Consider the following 18,704-nt stretch of genomic DNA (forward strand, 5'->3'; position numbering starts at 1 on the left):
ATCTACAAACTTATATTCTACAAGGATACATTTTCCTCAAGAATCAGGTTAGCTGCAGTGTTAAGAATGGAGAAACAATGTAAAACACTGGAAATTAATTTCCTAATGTTTTAAGTATCTAGTTTCAGGATGCTTAAGTTTTTTAGGGGGGGGTTGTTTGTTTGTTTGTTTTTGCTAAGCCTATTCATAGTCACTTACCAGTCCAGCTTGGCCAAATAACAATTGTACAGCAGTTTTGCAAGCTCCTCGCCAAGTGGAAGGGCAAACCTGATTTAGTACTTCAGTAACAGGAGAGTCATCCCGTGGTGTAAGTCCATTATGGCATCCAGCTTCCTTAATCAACTGCAGCATTGTGTGCTGAAAAGAAGAAAAAAAATGAACTTTATTATACTAAACACATGATTCAGAAGTGTTACCACCAATGCTTTCATATGTATTTATCACTGTTCTACATGTTTTTCAGACAACTTAATGTCTGTTACCTCTGAGCCATTTTGTATCACTAGAAGAGCACAACTGCTGAACACAAATGGAAGACAATCTCTGCTATTTGGAACACAGTACTCCTCCAAAATCATTAACAGTATTTTGCTCATATTCTTGCAAAACAATATAATCAAAACTATAAAAAGCACTGCAAAGACAATAGGAAAGCAGCACTTTGAGCTGTGGATTGTATCAACTCTTTCAGGGGCAAGGAAGTGGGTTTACCTAAAAAACACAGGGAAAAAGCTGATAAAATTGCCCAAGTTATAAAGGAATGGAGATGTCCATTCAGAAGTATCAAAAATACAATTAATTCCTCTACAATACAATTTTTAAATATTATTAAAAGTTTGTAAGAAGACATTAAAGAGAGCTTTGTTATAAAATACGTTTTCAAGTACCTCCCTTAGCACTGGGCTAGACTTATTTTGGCATCTAAGAAGATAAAAGCTCTGAAGTGCATCGCTTGGTTGGAGTATCTGCAAAGGCTCACTCTCCTCTGCACTTTTTGATACCTAATCCACCTAATTTTCAAAAAGTTCATAGAAGCTTCATTACCTCCTACATTTCTATGCTTCTGTCAGATAAAACAGAATTTGCCCAGGTGGTTAAAATGTTATCAGAAGCAGGCATGGACCTACAATGTTATCAGCATCTTGTTTCCACAGGAAGTCAGGCTGAAAATATGCACCCAGAAATATAAGTTTGGCACTGAACTTGTGCTGCAGTTGTTCACTGGATTTTAAGGACTTCTACTCTTCAAACACACACCCTGCCCTCTCCCTCCTCCCCCCCAGTAGCTTCTGTGCTTAGATTCAGGGTTTCTACCGTTTTCAGCTTCAGGTTTTCAGCTGCAGACTCATTAAAGGATATTCCTTTCAGAAAATGTGATCCTATCTGCACAGGTACAGTGGGCAGTTCACACTGAATTGGCTGAGATGGAGTCTGTCTCCTTCCTGTTTGCTGGGCTTCAGCTTCACTGCAACAGCCCTGAAAAATAAGAGAACAGATCAATTAGAAGAAGTAAAGATATGGGAAAACACTAATATGAGTCCATTTTTTTTATATAGTTATTTTCAAGGTGAGGAGGGATGAAAGAGAGAGAACAGGGTTAGCAGATCCTACCTGAAGACTTGCTTCAATAGCTTTTGGGTTCAAGTGGAAGCCAGCTTTCATTGCGTATTCACAATGACCTAAACTCTCCAAAGCCACCTTGTAAGCCTGACATTAAACAAAAAAGTTGAGATAGAATTTATCAGAATGTTAGTAAGCATTAAGCATTGTGTCTGGATCTCTATAAGAACTGTTACATGGACATTTATCATATAAGATTGCAGTACCATAATTCCCAAATACCTCATGGCTGCATGTGCAATGTGTTTCCTTCCCTATTTCCCTTGGCCCTCAGCCTGTACTACATGCACATGGAAGCACCAGACTTGAAAAATTCACCTGCAAAGCACGGTCAATTTTCATGTTTAGCTCTTTGAGCTGATGTTCAGGGATTGCCACACTCTGTGAGCAGAAAAGTTGCTGAACTTCAATTCCTGCCAAACATCCATCACAGCCTCTTTCTCGCAGTCGAGATGTAGCCTGTAATGTAAAATTAAAATCCAGGGTAAAGAAGTTCAACATTAAACCAGGTCAAGCTTAATTAAACTTTAAAAGATAGCAAAAAACCTCCACAGAGTTTAAAACATTATAAAGGAGATGAGAATCAGCACCTGGTGGAAAGGGAGTTTATTATAGAACTTACTAAACCTCTACGGCTACTTTGGAAGTACAAATCTGATGTAACTGGTGTGGCCTATAGGTGTTGGCTGGCAATTTAATTCAACATTGTTTGCTGTTACTATTTCCACTCCCTCTTAGGACTAAGGATCCTGTTACACAGGCCACATGATGACTGTGGTTGCCAGAGGAGGGACTCGTAACTTCAGCATAAAGGGTATTACTTGCCACAGATACAGAAGATACATTTAATCATGGGTACAAACACTCCTGTGTACCTAAGATAATGCATTTCATAAAATTAAGGGTGATTACTGTGGTGCAATTTGAGAAGAGACACCCAAGACTAAGATCAACTTAGCACAGCAAGAAAATAGCTTTATGTAATTATTTTGAAAAATAAGAAATGTGAAAAGCCAAATATCTGGTTTTAAATGTAAAATGACACTACTGAGAAGAGTAAAACAAGCCATGTATTCTGCCAAAGAGGCTGATTTTATATGGAAATAGTGGGTTGCCTTCCAATTCACAAAGTAAAGATTTGGAAAGATTTCAGTACTTACAAACCTCCCTTCTACCCAAATGACCTCTATTAGTCTATATACAATTATAGTGAGAGAAAAAATTTTATTTACTTACAGATCATGTATTTTTCTTATACTATACTAAAAGGACACACAAATACTTCACACTAGTTATTTCAGTCAATCAAAAAATTGTTACTCTGGAACTAGGGAGAATCTGTATTTTAATTTTCTCCTCCCCTAGTGTTTAAATAAGGGATTTGATTAGTCCAATACTTGTACTGAACTCGATTTTGAAATACAGGTTTTATTAACAGAAATAGCTGAAGTGGGCTGTTGAGTTAAAAAAAGAAAGTTAAAGTCCCAGATTCCACAAACCCAAGTTTAATTTTAACCACATTTTAAACAAACTTGATAGCAATTGCAGGGCATTTCTAGACATCGTACTACGGTTTTAAGGAACTAAGTATGTTAAGCATAAAATTAACTATTTTAATGCAAAAGAAGTTACACCAGCATTAGACCTCTCTGATACACCTAAAGTACTCCCAAATCTCTATCTTAACCAATGAAATAAATTTATACTGCAGTAAAATTTACCAATAATTCCTCTGCATTCATAGTTGTAAAGAAAACTTGCTTGCTTTCATATACCTTGCAGATGTTAGTTGGTAAGCGGAAACCTTGACGAGATTTCCAGTCAAGATGATGAACATGCCTGTGTGGGCTGCCAGATTAGATGTTTAAAAGCATGTGCTACAAGTTACTTGAATTTAAGCAAACCTTAACTCAGTGTCTGAAAGTCCCTTTTGATCTAGCAGTCTGCAGGCTAAAAAAAGTGTAAGGAAAGGCAGAAAAGCTCATAAAACAATTTTATTTGCAAAGTACTTTTTTTTTCAGCAGGAAAATTAGTAGAATAGAAATAGAATTCATAGTCAAAGCTTCAGAGCAACAGACATTATTCAACTTATTTTTTCATCAAGATTTTGTTCCATTTTTTAAAGACTTGTATGTTGCTGTTGTTCTATAGTCTGCCAAAGCATGTATGAACATTTTTAATTCATTACTAACAAAAAAAGCTGTTTCCACTGTGTGGTCCTTATGTACAATCATATCACCAAGACAACTTCATTCAGGGCTAAGATGGAGTATTTGCCATACAGGTAAAACAAGTTTTAGAATCTGAAATTAACTGCACTACTTTCCCCCTTCAAATACATCATGCCTTTAAAGTCAGAGATTTTCTTCCTCTATTAGAGCATCCAGCCTGACTTTAGGTTTCATAAAATTTAACTGTCGCTTCACTAACTAAAATGTCACTAATTTTATGTCCATACCTCTGCTGCTCCTCTCCATGATCTTATTGCATCTTCTAGCTCGTTTGTGGGGCTTAAGTTTGAGGCTCCAGACCCACTAACATTCTTTCTCTCCTGAGCTACAGCTTCAGCAAAGCAAGAATGTGCCACCGGCTGGACCTTCTGCAAAGCTTGTGACAGGAACTGAAAGTGGACCTGCATCACCGTCAAGAAACATCGCCCAAGTACCTGTGGGAGAAGAAACAAACCAATCTCAAGCAAATCAAAGATTTCACACTTTCCCCTTCTTCCTTTATGTTCAGTGTTTGAGGTAAGGAACCAAGTTAAAGTAATATTTAACCAATCAATTAAAATAAGGTAAAGAGTGAATGACTATTAGCTTCTATGAATTAAGGGGAGATACGAGTGATCCCATGTAATTTTTACTTCTCCACTGAAGTTGTTATTTGAAGAATGAAAAGTTTGTTACATTGTTCAGCAATACTAAGCACATGAAACAATACAAAAATGGGAGCAACATATCACAAAAATGTCAACCGCAAAACCCACTTGCACACAGACCCAGCTGAATTTATATTAAACAACATAAAAATCTGAATAATTTTAAGACATTATCATAAAATTCACAAAAGGTTAATCCAGCTGTCTATTCTTCAAGCAGAAGAATAACCAGTGGTAAGCATGAAAAACATTTTGATATGTAATGCAATAGCAACACAATGCCATTTTTAGAATGTAATAGTGACTGCAGAATACACACATGAAGTTGCAGCCCTGTCACTTGCATTTTCTGATAGTAACTGCTCATGCTGGCACTTATCTTCTCTTCAGAATATTTCACTGTAATACTTGAAAGCCCAAGGAAAGGCAGGGAAGCAGGGGGCTGCCAGTCTCTCCCCATATTGGCTGGGCTGAGGGCAGCATCAGCACAGCACTGTAGGAAGGGTGCCCACCTCTGCCAGCTGGGAGCTGGGCTCCACATCCTGGACCTCTGATCCCCTGCATGTTTCCATCCCCCATTTATCTCCCTCTCTCATACCAATGTTAATGAGACTTATGACCAAAGACAGACTTGTGTCTCAGTTACTACAAGAAAAACAAAACATGTCAAGAGCTGAGTATTTAGGTGCAGCCACCAGATGTGGAAAAACAGATGGGAGCGCAACCATCCAGAAGGACAACCTGGAGAAAGTGGCAGAAACAGGAGTGCTCCATCTTTCTTCAGGGCCACAGTCTCCTAAGCAGAAAAAAACCTGATAACAAAGCATAAACATAATATAGCAGAGAACCAGGTGTCTTCCAAATTACTGCAAAAAGTACTTAAAATCTATTAAGAATGTTGTTTCTTTTATGGAGTTTGTCACACAAACCACACAAAGTGGTTTAAAACGTATATTCGACTTTGATTTATTAAAAAAGACTCGAATTCCATTTTAGGAATAATTCAAAAAATGCACAGATAATGTAAAAAAAGCCATCATGCCTTGGAGCAAATAAATTATCTGGCTTATTTTCAGCTACATTCTTCTGGAACAAAAATATTCAGACACAATGATCTTACTGGCAAGGCTCTGCAGTCACACGAACAGTTATATGCATTAACTATCCACTTCAGAAGAACCAGTGGTGGCAATGCTTTTTTCCATTGCATCCGGACTCCTTTTGACATTCCATTCTGATTCAGTCACTTCCTTTCTTTGCACAGGCATAATATTAAACATTTTTGGTACTTTGACTGACCTCTGGAAGTGGAGTTTGCCTTATTAAAAAAGCAGTCCACAAATGATAAAATGAGTAAAACTCCAACTTTCCTGGTTACAAGATCAGAAAGATTTGTAAGAAAACCAGGAAAAAACAACTGGTGATCTAAATATTTCTGTGTACGAAGAATGCAGTTCTCAGGGGAAGAAGAAACTAGGACTCACTAGGAATTTCAAGCTGATTAAGTTTCAAAGAATATTTAAGGTACAGAGGTTGAAGTTTCCCCTGCCTGGGAATAATGCTCAAAATAAACAAATTATTTAGTTTTTAAGTGGCAGCACACAACATTCCTAGTATAATTTTACAATATTAAACAGTAACGATAACTAGTAACATCTGCTTTAATGCACTTCCATTTTGTTTGAAAAATAAGCTGTTTCAGTCTTCCTCAGAAATGGGTAAGGAGGGTTTTAGCTGCTTAAATAAAATCCAAGTGGTGGAGGATTTTTAAGCACTCACTGCAGATGCCAAACGCACTTTGCTTTAAAGTTCACTTTTGAGGATTTTCTTCCAAAGAGATGAAACTCTCTTAACTGTGGGAAAGAAGTATGACAGCCACCAGTTTAACAAATAGAGCCAGGGTTGGCCAGCAGTTACTGAAACACATAAGCAATATACTAAATCTCTGTAGCAAAATCTGCAGAACAATATTAGCATATGGATGTCGTTTTTTCACAGTTAAAGACATCACCTCTTTTTCAAGTTTATTTTTCACTACTTTCCTATGCAGAAGTGTTTGGCACTCCTGCTTTAGACCATAGTAAGAGCAAACTAAACCCAAGAGACTACACAGTAATCAAAGATGAACTGGAATCATCATAGGTGTCAACCAGTAAGTTTTGCTTGGTAGTGGTGGTGCTTTCTTAATCTGTTTCTTAGAATCATTTATAGTGCATCTATAGAAAGGTCTTCAGTTTGAAAACTTATTGTCCCAAGAGATATAGGTCTAGCATCTTGCCTTTCCCAGCTGTCCTACTTGATAACCAGTTATCCATTGTAGCAGCTAAATAACCTTACAAAAAGGAATCTGTTTTCATGTTTAGGCAGCTGGAAGGAATGGGACTTTGTGGAGAAGCCTCACTTCAGGCTTTCTTGTCTGTGAAACAGGTGAGGAGTTTAATCAAACTGGTTACACACAAGCAGAAATGGCATGTCAAGATGCAGTGTCACTCTGTCCCATATTATCCTCCTAATGGGGGCACACAATCAACTCTGGAATATTTTGCTGGACAAAGTGCACACACAAAATTGCCACACTTCATTGCTAAACACTGGTGCCACGCAAACTCCCTGGCAAGCAAATCTCCTGCAACAGACCCTTTAAAACAGAACATTACCACTAATAATAAAGTCATCAAATAAGCAGTATCAGTCTTCCAAAACTGATGCACTGACCTGCGATTCCAAATACTGTTTTATGTAGTAGTATTTTGTTGTATTCTCATAACCAAACAAAACCCACAAAAAAAACAAACCACTGCAACTCATTTTCCATTAAGAGAGCTCTTAATGGCTTTTGTAACAATAAGCCCTGTGCACAACCTGTTTACCCACTGAGGAGACCAAACAGAAATAGCAATATAATTAAATTAACTTTGAGGTGTGACTCAAACTGGTGTACCAGGTATGAGAACCCCCTTTCCCACATATTACTGAAAGTGGGAACAATATAATTAATTTTTACTACGTAGTAATGCCCAGCAGTTTGTAAGAGTGATCTCATGACCAAAACATCTCCAAGGGGAGAGATGATTCTGCTATTAAAGAGTTACCTACAAGATAAACTAGATTCCAGCAGAAGTTGCAACTTTCCACCTACAGTATTAGGAGACATGGAACACCTAACAGACTGATTTCTGCTGTCAGTCAACATAAAAGCTCAGTAGTGGAATGTGATACTGACAGCAACTAAAATGCTAACTATAATTTAGTAAAAAAACCTTTATGCAATAAGCATTTTAAAAATAAAACCAGCAATCAAAATGTGAAACAAAATATTTCTGAAGGCAACGCCAGCAGTTCTGAGAGCAGATCATGAGATTCTAGGCCAAGAGCACAATATTATTCAAGCAAGACATCGTTTTCTACTGATTTGAAGCAGCATTTTGCTACTAGCAATTCCTCAAATAAGAAAAGTCTGAAGCCAATCCCTGCAAATCACAGGGAAGGTAATAATTTTAAAATATTTAAATTGGGTTTTACAATGTTTACTAAAGAATGCCTACACTTTACATTTACTCAGACATTTTTGTCCCACAAGTGTCTCATTCAAAAATATTATTTTATACATGTAAACCCCAAAACTTATCTCCATTTAATACAAAACGGATCATCCAAGTAAATATTCAGTGCCCGTTCATGCTTCCCTTTTCTATAGGAAGGCAACATTAATACTTTTAATACAATACACAAGATCCACATAACTAAACCACGATTAATTTTTCACATTTTGCAGTACTGAGGCTGCTGCAAAGCTTCACAAAAGATGAGGAAGCAAACTTTTTTCCAGGGGTTTTCAACACCCACCCCCCGGATTTCCTTGCACACTTTTATTAGCAGAGGTACAGTTTTTCTGCTTTGTTCCAGCTTCCAAAACTTTAACAACAGATCTGGAAAACTTAACATGAAACACACTCTTGTTGCCCCTGGTTTCCAAGCTGTTCCTCAGCCATGCAGGCACAAAACACCTGAGAATTCAATGTTTTTTGAAAGGGGAAAAGGAAGGGCAGAAAATAAAAATCAGCATTTGCATTTCTGAAATTAGGAAACCTTGGGAAACTCCATCTATCACCAACACTTTGATCAAGAAAAGTCACCTTCTTACACATCTTGGCAGACAGCTCTGAACTAGCAAGCTCTGTTCTGCTAAAAAACCTCGCCCACTGCTGCTACAGTCCAGGTTGCACAACATTTTTTAGTCCAAATCAAAGTCAGGGTATGTTTATTAGAACTTGAAGTTTTCTTGATATTGCCTTCCCTGAGGGCTAGAGCCAACTACACCAGATGAAAACATGCGGCACCTCAGAAAGTTGCACCTTTCTCCTCAATTTCTAAAGCCAAGCCTGCTCTCCTTATATTTCTCATTCTTCCTCAAAACATACAATCTTTGTTGAGGAAGAAGGCTTAGGAAAAAACAATTTCCCTCAGCTGGGCTCATGCATGGAAAACTCCCCTCATGCTCTTCTCCAGAAGCTGGGATTCCCGTCCTTCCAGCCCATGGTTACAACTCGCCTCCTGCCACTTCCATTATACACGACCCTGCCCCTCAAACACGAGGTTCTGGAGGAGCCCATCATAGAATATTGTTGAACAGCCACATTCAGCCATCTCTCAACACTTTCTGAATCTTATCTAAGTTCTTTCAGTCACCTAATTAGAGAATCTGAAGAAGTGACTTCAGATATCAATGCATTTCCTTCCTTGTATTTTCCAGGGGAAGAATTAAACTGCTTCTCACACTTTTCCCCTGCTTACTGAACTTGATGAAATTAGGCAAGACCCCTTTGTGTTTTTCTGCTTCTGTTGTGAATTTTAATTCTGCTAGTGGTTTTATGAAATGTTAACTTTTCTATAGGGAAGGGCGGGAAAAAAACCCCACACTTTTAAAAATTAGAATTTCAGCATAAATAGTTCAGTCTTTAAATCACAAAAAAGCAGGAGAGGCTCACAAAAGGTCACTGTACTGTCCCAAGCAAGGCACAGTTTCACCCAGGTCAGTTTTGCCAGATGCAGGTTCAACCTGTTCTGTAAGTTTGTCATGATGGAGGCTCCCTACCTTTTGTAGCAATCCACGTCAGTGCTTCACTAATGTGATGAAGTATTTCCACAACATCTAATACACATCTTTCCTTCCGAAATTTAAGTTCACTGGTTCTTGTTCCACTTTACGTGGACGCAAAGAAAAGAACACATGAAGAACCACCACATCCTCTGGCAGCTTCTGGAATACCTGAACAACTGTGATTTTCCTTCTTAGTCTTCTTTTTTGTAGAATGAGTCTTTTCAACTTGTCCTCAGAAATCCTGTTTACTGAATGCCTGATTACTCTTGGTACTCTCCTCTTCTCTGGTGTCTCTCCACATGCTCACTATTTCTCTAAGAGCAACAGCAGTGGTGCATGGGTGCACTGTTTTGTTTAAGTCCATAACAACCAAAGTGAAGAGAGTTGAATGCTTATGTCATAATTGTTGCACTTAGTCATGTTACATGCATGTTACATACATGATAACTCCCTTTCTCCACAGAAGCAACAACAATGACTTGTTATTTGCAACTGCACAACACTGAATCCTTCTCAACATACAACCACCATAAACCCTAAAACTGCTCTTCAGAACAGCTGCCCAGTGGGCTCCACTTGCAGGGCTGAAATTCTTAATTTCAAGATTGTAATATTTGGTTTTCCCCTCTGATCTCCATCCCAACTGGAAAACTCATTGGTTCAAGACTATTTTTAATTCAGTAGGCTTTTCAATACACTAATACTTTCAAGTCACCTACAAACTTTAATATATTCTCTACACTGGCCTCTGCCAAGGTCCATTTTGACAATGAGCAACTGATAACTGCTTCCTGGATGCAATCATCAAACCAGCTTGCCCATACAGCTGGGTCATCTAAACCATGGGTGCTGACTTATAAAAAATCTGTATGAGTCAGTGTCAAATCCTTAAACATTGCTGGTTCTTAAGCAAAACCAGAATGCAGTATTTAACTTCTTACACAAAAATTTCCATCCATCTTGCATATTGACTTTTTTAAAGCTATGTGCAAGATGCAATGTTAATTAAAAAATGGTAAAAGAGAAGTACCATGAGAAGGGGCCAGTTTCCACAAGACAGACCCAAAAAGGACACCAAGCAATCCAGCTGTTTTGCCTGCTTTCTCTCTACCTTTGTTCCTACCATAAAGCTGTGTGGTGCACACAGAGCAGGGTAGGTGTTCCCACCATAGAGTACTACAGGTGCCCATGAAGCTAAAAAAGAAAAGGATTAGTTCTATACAGGTAAAGCAAGGAGCAAAGCAATTTTCTGTGCTTTTGCTTTAAACTGGCAGGACATGGGGCCAACTTTTGCAAACATTGCTTTCTGCTTTTGCTCCCAAACTCTCCTCACTGCTGAAGCAGCACTATCCCCACAGTGGGTGGGGCAGGGTATGAACTGGCACCTACAATAGCTTGACTAGGTCATAAAAGCAGTATACAGATAGTTGTCAACATTTTGCAAGACAGTTTCAAAGTCCACAAAAAAAAAAAAAAACCAAACCTAGAAGACAGGTAGTCTTTTGTATATTTTTGCTTTTTTTAAATTAACAAAAGTCTTCCAGCACAGGTATTACCAGGGTCTTTATGTAAAATAACTTTCAATGACTTTTAGATTTTTTAGAAGCCCTCTTTTTTCCTACAGTCTTAGCTAAATATAGTGGTGTTGGATGGTTTTCAAAAATACCAGTCTGCAGAAGATATTTGTAACAAATACACAGCCAATGTTACTTCACTCTGTACTAAATATACACCACTGAAATCTGCCAGTCATGTTTCTCACTACAATTATATTTACTACAAATAGCATTCTACTTTACTTCATCTGTAAACTGTGCAATCACATGTCAAGCAGAAAATGCTCAATAAACATGAGTATGACATTCAAATAATATAGAAGATTATTATTTAGAATTATATAGGTTGCATAATTTCATTATAAGTCATCTTATTTCATGAAATCTTTAAATAGAGTAGAAGTTCTTATATAGAAATACCTGCAACATCTAATTCAACATACTTCTAAGTCAGGCAGTGCAAATTACTTAATACTTTCCAGAAGAAAACATAAGGATAGAAGAGTTCCTCTTTTTACCAGCATGGTTCACAAATACAAACCGAGGCAGAGAGAACTTTCAGTGTGGAAATGATTTTGAAGAGATGTCCAACTAAGATGGAATGATACAAATTCTCCCACAAAGCAGCATCCTCTGGGTAACTTACCTCAATGTCTTGTAGGCTGAACTCTTTTTGATCTTTAAAGTTTGCAGCTCCTGCACTCAGTTCCATCAGCATTTTTGCTATTTCTGGTTTTATTGCTGCTGTGAGTCGACTCGCTGCTTCCATGACATGTTCCTGCACGTCCTTCAGTTGCATAGCTGCCTTAGAATAGTGCGAGTTCCTAAACACGCTGCTGAAAAGGTCTGTAAGGAAAGTGCTCGTACGGCAAAACACGTTGAGTGCATCCAGATATTTGGAGATTCCCTGCTGGATGTCTGCGATCGGAGTAGTGTGGGGCACAGGGTGGTTGCAGCTGCCTGCAGCAGCTGAGGAGACCAAAGGGGATGCTGGGGTTGTAGATGCCAGCGGTGCGCTCAGGGTCCTGCCTAGCTCAGGCATTTGATACTGCTGGTGTTGCTGCACTTTTTGCTTGGACCCGCCAAGCAAAAAGCGCCGCTTATAGTCCATTTTGCTTTCTTGTGCACTACAGCAATACATAAGTGAGTGCTTGTTCAAAGATTTTTTGAATTAACAATCACTTGTCAAATTCCTTCCTCAAATATATGGTTATGTACAGTAACAGTGAAGGACTGTGTACATAGGTTTCACAAAAGGCATTTCAAAAAGGCAAGTGTCTGTATAATCTGTATCAGCAGTGAGAAAAGCAGCAGATTTGCTGACTTTGTCCTTTCAGTGTTCAGTGCAGCCCTGCTGCAGTTATAAACTGTACTCAAAAAGCAAGCTGAAGTATCTTAATAATGCTCTGTCTCTGGTTTGGTGTTCCACTCTGCACACAGAAAAGCAACACCGAAGCAGAGAAGTTACTGCCTATGACTTCTTCATGAGCATATTACTGTCACTTGCTGTTAAGTCTACAAAAGTTTCTTTTGTCAATGCAAATAATAGTTTTAGAAGCAATACCTTAATACAATTTTTCCATTAGTAGTATCAGGAAAAGTGGAGCAAACCACCGATCAACAGCGATTATAAAAGCAGTGCAGAGGCTCCTTCCTTGAAAAAAAGCAAATCCTTATGTCAGCAGATCAAATATCTTCCAACTGTCTTGACAGATCCAGTCTGCCAAATTAGTTTACTTGTAGTGTCTCTTCTTAATACTGGAGGGGGAAAAAAAAATCTGGACTCTGTTTACAGAAGACGTTGCAAGCATAAGCTATTAAAAATTAGAGTGTTTGTTACTGCAAGTCTTCTTCCCCTTTTCCTGTTTGTTGAGGTAGTTGTTTCCGTTGTAACATTAAGAAGTGGTGCTTCCAGACTGCATTTGCCCTCAATTGTAGACTCAGAACAAAAATGCACAAATGTATTTGTAAGGCCTCTAGGTCATTTCCTGTGAAGGGAAAAAAAAAAAAAAAAAAAAAAAAGCTTAAGATACTATGGAACAATGAGAAGATTTAAGATTTTAACTCCTGCAGTGTCATAGTATACTTCTCTAGGCATACTTTTCTACAACATGGAAGCCGAAAATAGAGTTGCACAGACAGTTTAAAAGGCAGTTACAAGTTGGTGTCATCTTGTTAATAAATTCAAAACCACTGAGTACTTTCTGTTATTAATTCTCCCATCCTAGACTGTCAATCTTAAAACTACATTTAATCCCCAGTGCAACTCTTAGAGTTAAGGACAGTGGAAGGCTATTAATGCAGAGCTCAGGGGGAGTTAATCACATTTTCTAACTTCATCCTTTTTAAATAGTTTAAGAATTAAGTAAATTAAACCTTTTTTCACACACTATAATTTAATGCAGAAATCTGAGACTTCCATTCACTTTATAATTTACCAAATCAACAGATATAGGTCCTTAATTTTTATTTTCAGAACAACAGCAGACAAATCTGTCTATATTCTGAGACTAGCTGAAAAACACAACATACACATCCCATTTCATGATGATCGACAACATCTATCATATGCGAGGTATTACATGAATACAGGACAGACAAGAAAGCAGGGAGGACAAAACACTTGTAGTACTGCTCTGCTGCTAATAGCCAACTCTGGTCAGCTGGAAAGCCAAGAGCCCTTTCTTGAAGGCATTTGTAGGAAGATAAACAGTGCCTGACCAGTGAGAAAGGGTCAGCTTGCAGCAGGAGACATTCAAGGCCAGACTGGAGCAACAGGAGCTTCTGGAAAAGGGCATGAAGATTCTTAAATCCTCAGCCAAACACAGCTTTTCACTGGACAAGGGTCGATACCTCATGAATATGTTTACAGGTTGGAGTCAAATACCCATACAATGGTCTCATCTTAGGAATTCACTCATAGATCTTTATAGATATATTATATAAACACACAAGCAGATTTATACTCACATAGAAGAGAAGATACTTTTGTTCTTTTTTTATGCACTACGAATTCATAGCTTGTTAACTAATCCCAACTCAATCATCTTCCTTTTTTCTGTGACAGAGTCAGAACTGCATTGACCTAATTGCCTCTCATCCCAGCAGCTAGGTTAGGGTGGGAAACCCCATACCACTATCCTGAACAAGTTACTTTACTTTTTGAGACTGCAAAAGACACTGATTAACAATGTCAAGAGCTTATCCATAGTATAATGCAGAAAAATACCAGTTGTTCAATTAGCTTATCTTGTCCTAGCTCTAAGTCACACTTCAGGCCACTCTCTCCCTCTCCTTCACAAACACAGAACCCAATCTGATCAAATCAGGACATTCTTTTCCTTGCTGCAGCAATTCAATATACAAGGCTAATATAAAACAGTAATTCATAATAGAGGTTTTTTTTCCCTGAGCACTTACAAAAATAATCTAGATATAACAGGAAGGAGGCTTTAATTCAACAACAAAATGTTCCTTTACCTGTTATATATGAAACCTGTATTAATACTGTCAAAACGGATAGGGAATATAGACATTATCTTCAGTAAAATATTTTATTTCCACCTGTCTGAAGAAATAAAATATCAGTGCATTCACACAATGTTTTCACATATACATACGATAGAAAATCCCCCAGATAAATAAGCAGGCAAGACATAACAGGACAGAACAACACATAGAGCCAGACAGTCTCCCACCCACTAGATCAACAGATGCTCCAATTTTTCAGGAAGTTGTTGATGCAGATAGTTCTGCTTCTGAGATCTGGAGCAAATATTCTTTTATAATCCCGCTTTTTAAAACATGATAAACAGATAAAACAGCAGAAATTCCCACACGTGTTTCAGCATCCCTTATAAAGTACTCTAAGCTGATTAGTTTCTTTCCTAACTTCTCTCAATATTCACACTGAATGCTTCAGAACGCAGTAAACCCATTAAAAACAGAATTTTCTAGGACATCTTGATATCATATGCATAGCTGAAAATATTTTTCTCCTTGCTTTACAAGCTACAGTGCCTTACAGTGGAAAGCACAATTAAATTGGCTTTCTTGATTGCATATAAATGTAGATGGTACAAAAGAGTTGGTTAATTTATATGCATTGTCTAAGTAAATTGGTTATTTTTTTCCCTAAGTAGACATTAATTTCACACTGCAGAGGAACTTAGGAAATGATCATGAAACATCTAAATGTTCATTAGTGGCAAATGTAGAAAAGGCTAAGAAAGGGGGATTTTCAAGATATATGACACTGAATTAGTCAAACACATTAGAGATGCACTACAACTTGATGGTTCTGATTTTACACTATGCCTTTCAAGCTCAAACTAAGCCACTTGAACTGATCATTTGAAATAGTCTGATATTAAGCCAATATGTAGGAACATAAATGCAATTAATAGAAAAATATGGGGTTTGGGGTTTTTTCATATTTTCTGCAGCTACAAACAAACATGATAAACCACTGTTTTATTTGCAGCCAATTTCATCAAACCTGCAGGTACTTATTCAGTTCTTCAATATTCCCTTGCAATAAAATCAACACAGCTTAAAGGGCACAGCTCATACCTTCAACATCTAAAGAGTTAGTTAAGAGAGAAGGAAGCTACAGTTCTCAACATGTGGGAAATGCCACACATCTTATTACACTCTTTATAATGAGATCTCCAACATACTACATAAAAAATAAACATTCTTCCTCTTGGAAAAATTGAATTATTCTCTCCTCTCTCTTCCCCAGTGCTGTTGTTTGGCTGCTGCTCTTGGTGCATGGACTAAACATGGGGCCTTTCTACTGTAACTACATAAACTTTATGCCAATTTTCTTGCCATATTAGAAAAAAAATAAAGATCAGTGTTTTGTTCTAGTGATACAAGAAGAGCATAATATCAGTCCCAAATGTAAATCATAAGTTTGCACATGATCTTGCAGAAAATAGAACTATTCACAGAAATCAAGTGTAGAAAGTATCAAAAAAGGTAGCATGCTACTAATAAAGAAATTTCATTTTCCTTATGTAACCAAGAACAAAATAGTGTTGTTTATATACTATTAAACATTATAAGTAGCATTAATATTTAGTATATAAACAAGCTGCACAATGAGCATAATCCTGTTGAAAGTTGTAAAATGCAACTGAAAAAGGTCACCGCATTCTTTTATGTTCTGTCTTTAGGGAGTGAATGCTTCTAGTTAAGGAACTGCTACTAGTTTGAACTATTTGAACTTCCACAGAGAATTAGACAGACATCTGCAAGAGTTGCTCTAAAAATGGCCTCATTTGCATAGAGGAAACAGAAATTGCATGAAAATGAGAGCATATGCAAATCAACTTCACTAATCTTTTTTTCCTTTAGTGCAACATCCAAAACTTTTTGCTTACATATTTCCCAGAAAATCAGAAGTATTTTCTGCAACTTCAATGATTGCAAGAGACACAAATCAACAGGAAAAACTTCCAGACAAATGGAATTTGGCACCTTCCAGTTTCTGTTTTTGGACCGGCAACAAGGGCTGTAATCTGTCCCATTTGGGATTACCCTACCACAAAAGGAGGCAACTTTTTCCCTGAATCAACTCAAAATTGAGCAGAGGAAGTAGTGAGTAGAAGTACAGCTCTAGCAGTAGTTAGTTACACAATTACCCCTGCTATCAACTTCCTTACAGCCCACTTGATCTACCATCTACATAAATGCACACTGGTTAAAAAAAATTTATTAAAAAAAATTAATTTCATGCTTTAAACAGGGTTCTGATTTTGATTCTAAAAGCTGTTTGCAAAGATGGTCTTTACAAATTCTGCTGTCCTTTCAGTCGATGTGCAGTGTAACACATACAAGTAAGAGAATCCAAAATACCAGAGATAATTTTTTGCAAGTACCACTTCCAGACATGTTATGTTGATTTTTATTTCATGAGATACAGATTACAGCTCTCAGGATGAACTTAACATCACAAGTACCATTCATGTAAAACAATCAAACCCAAAAACAACTAAATTCGATCTACATCTGAGAAAATGTAACCCCAAAAGAAACACCCCAGGACAGCCAGACTGCTAATCAGGGAAAAGCCTGAACAAACAAAGCCTACTGCAAGGCCAGAAGGTCAGCAAGCTGCTAGAGCCAAGGGCCTTGTGTGGAGGACACACCAATTCCTGCTCACGTTTAGCCACACAAATCTTGTGCAAAGCCAAAAGTTACCCCACTACAAAAAGCTTTATTCCACCTTCAAGTTCTGCTGTCACTTATGCATCAGATGCATCACTCAAGCAGGCCACCTGTCCAAGTGTGGACACCTTAAAACAAACAAACCAAAAAAAGAATATTCCAAATGGTCTTCAACATCTGAACATGAGAATAGCAGAATGGCACGGGAGGCCTGTACACTGTTTCCTGATGACCAGTCTTCCACTGTTCCCACTAATGTGTTACCAGCCAAGGCTCAAGAAACATCAATTTGTGTATCAGCACCTCAGCAACTACAATATCCTGATCAAGGAAGCCCCTGAAGCAGGGACCTCTGCGTGCAGAGTTTCACAGGACAAGCTCTGCTGCTCTGCTCACCTTGAGACCACACTGGCCAGGGCAAAGGCAAGGAGGAGACAACAGGAATTAGGGAAGATACGGCAGCAAGGGATTCTAGAGAAGGCAGCACTAAGAGGCCCGGCTATAAAAATGTTTCAAACCAGCAGTCTACATCAAAGCACAGACATAAATCTTCAATGGGAGAAATGAAAAGTTAGTCTCAGACAGGGGCCTTGCAAAACAGACTCTACCACTGTGCTCAAGGTGCAAATGAACTCTACCAAAACTTCATCTGGAGGCGAGAACGCCAGGCTGTGTGCAGTGTAAGGAGTTACTGCTTACTTTTCCTTTCAGATAGGCTACTGATTGTAGGTAAGAAGTAAAGTGAACTAAGACAGATGGTGGAAACCCTTTCCTCCAATTAAACTTTTCACGATCCCTGTAAATAACCAAGCTAAGAAAAACAGCCAGATATTCCCAACTACTTTTGGAAGGTGATTTTAAGACAGACAGACAGACAGACAGGACTCTACAGATTAGAAAGTGGGAGTTGATTCAATTTACACTATCTCAAACCAAAAATGGATTACATCTACAGTGTGCTTAGCATTTACAAAATATTCAAAATTACTAGAAATTGGAATCCAAATACTAGGGATTTAATATAAAGAATATTAGAGTTTCAGTAACAAGTCTCATGACCTGAGAAATTATATTCTAACTTCAACTACATCTCCAACACTCTCAATTAATACACGACCTTTATTGCCACAAGAATGACAACTGTGTAATATAATCAAGCCATCCATAAAAAGAAAATGCATAGAATTACATGAAGGGTTTTAAAATTTGTTTTTGCTCTTAAACACTGTCTTGGACATAAACTTCTCAGAGTAACACAAGACCTTAAACTATGTCTGAAAATTGAACTTTTGTGTCAACAAGAACAGCCATTCCCAAGTAGTGCTCACTGGCAGAAAATAGGCATTAATCTCTGACATTAACCAAGTTATTTTGC

General features: G+C 37.8%; 1 protein-coding gene across 5 annotated transcripts in view; it reads right to left on the reverse strand.

Moving 5' to 3' along the window:
* Positions 1-18,704, reverse strand: part of KIAA0355 (KIAA0355 ortholog) — a 57,351-nt gene that overhangs the window by 17,081 nt on the left and 21,566 nt on the right. For all 5 annotated transcript variants that reach the window (XM_030457622.1, XM_030457624.1, XM_030457626.1 and 2 more), the window contains 6 exons: positions 11,802-13,143; positions 4,079-4,285; positions 1,939-2,079; positions 1,612-1,707; positions 1,315-1,476; positions 199-357 (listed from right to left, as the gene is read on the reverse strand). In XM_030457622.1, the coding sequence (XP_030313482.1) occupies positions 199-357; positions 1,315-1,476; positions 1,612-1,707; positions 1,939-2,079; positions 4,079-4,285; positions 11,802-12,296 (1,260 nt within the window). In that variant the 5' untranslated portion in view covers positions 12,297-13,143. The remainder of the gene's footprint in view (positions 1-198; positions 358-1,314; positions 1,477-1,611; positions 1,708-1,938; positions 2,080-4,078; positions 4,286-11,801; positions 13,144-18,704) is intronic.

Source organism: Calypte anna, chromosome 11 (genome assembly GCF_003957555.1).
Source record: "Calypte anna isolate BGI_N300 chromosome 11, bCalAnn1_v1.p, whole genome shotgun sequence".
Classification (NCBI taxonomy): domain Eukaryota; kingdom Metazoa; phylum Chordata; class Aves; order Apodiformes; family Trochilidae; genus Calypte; species Calypte anna.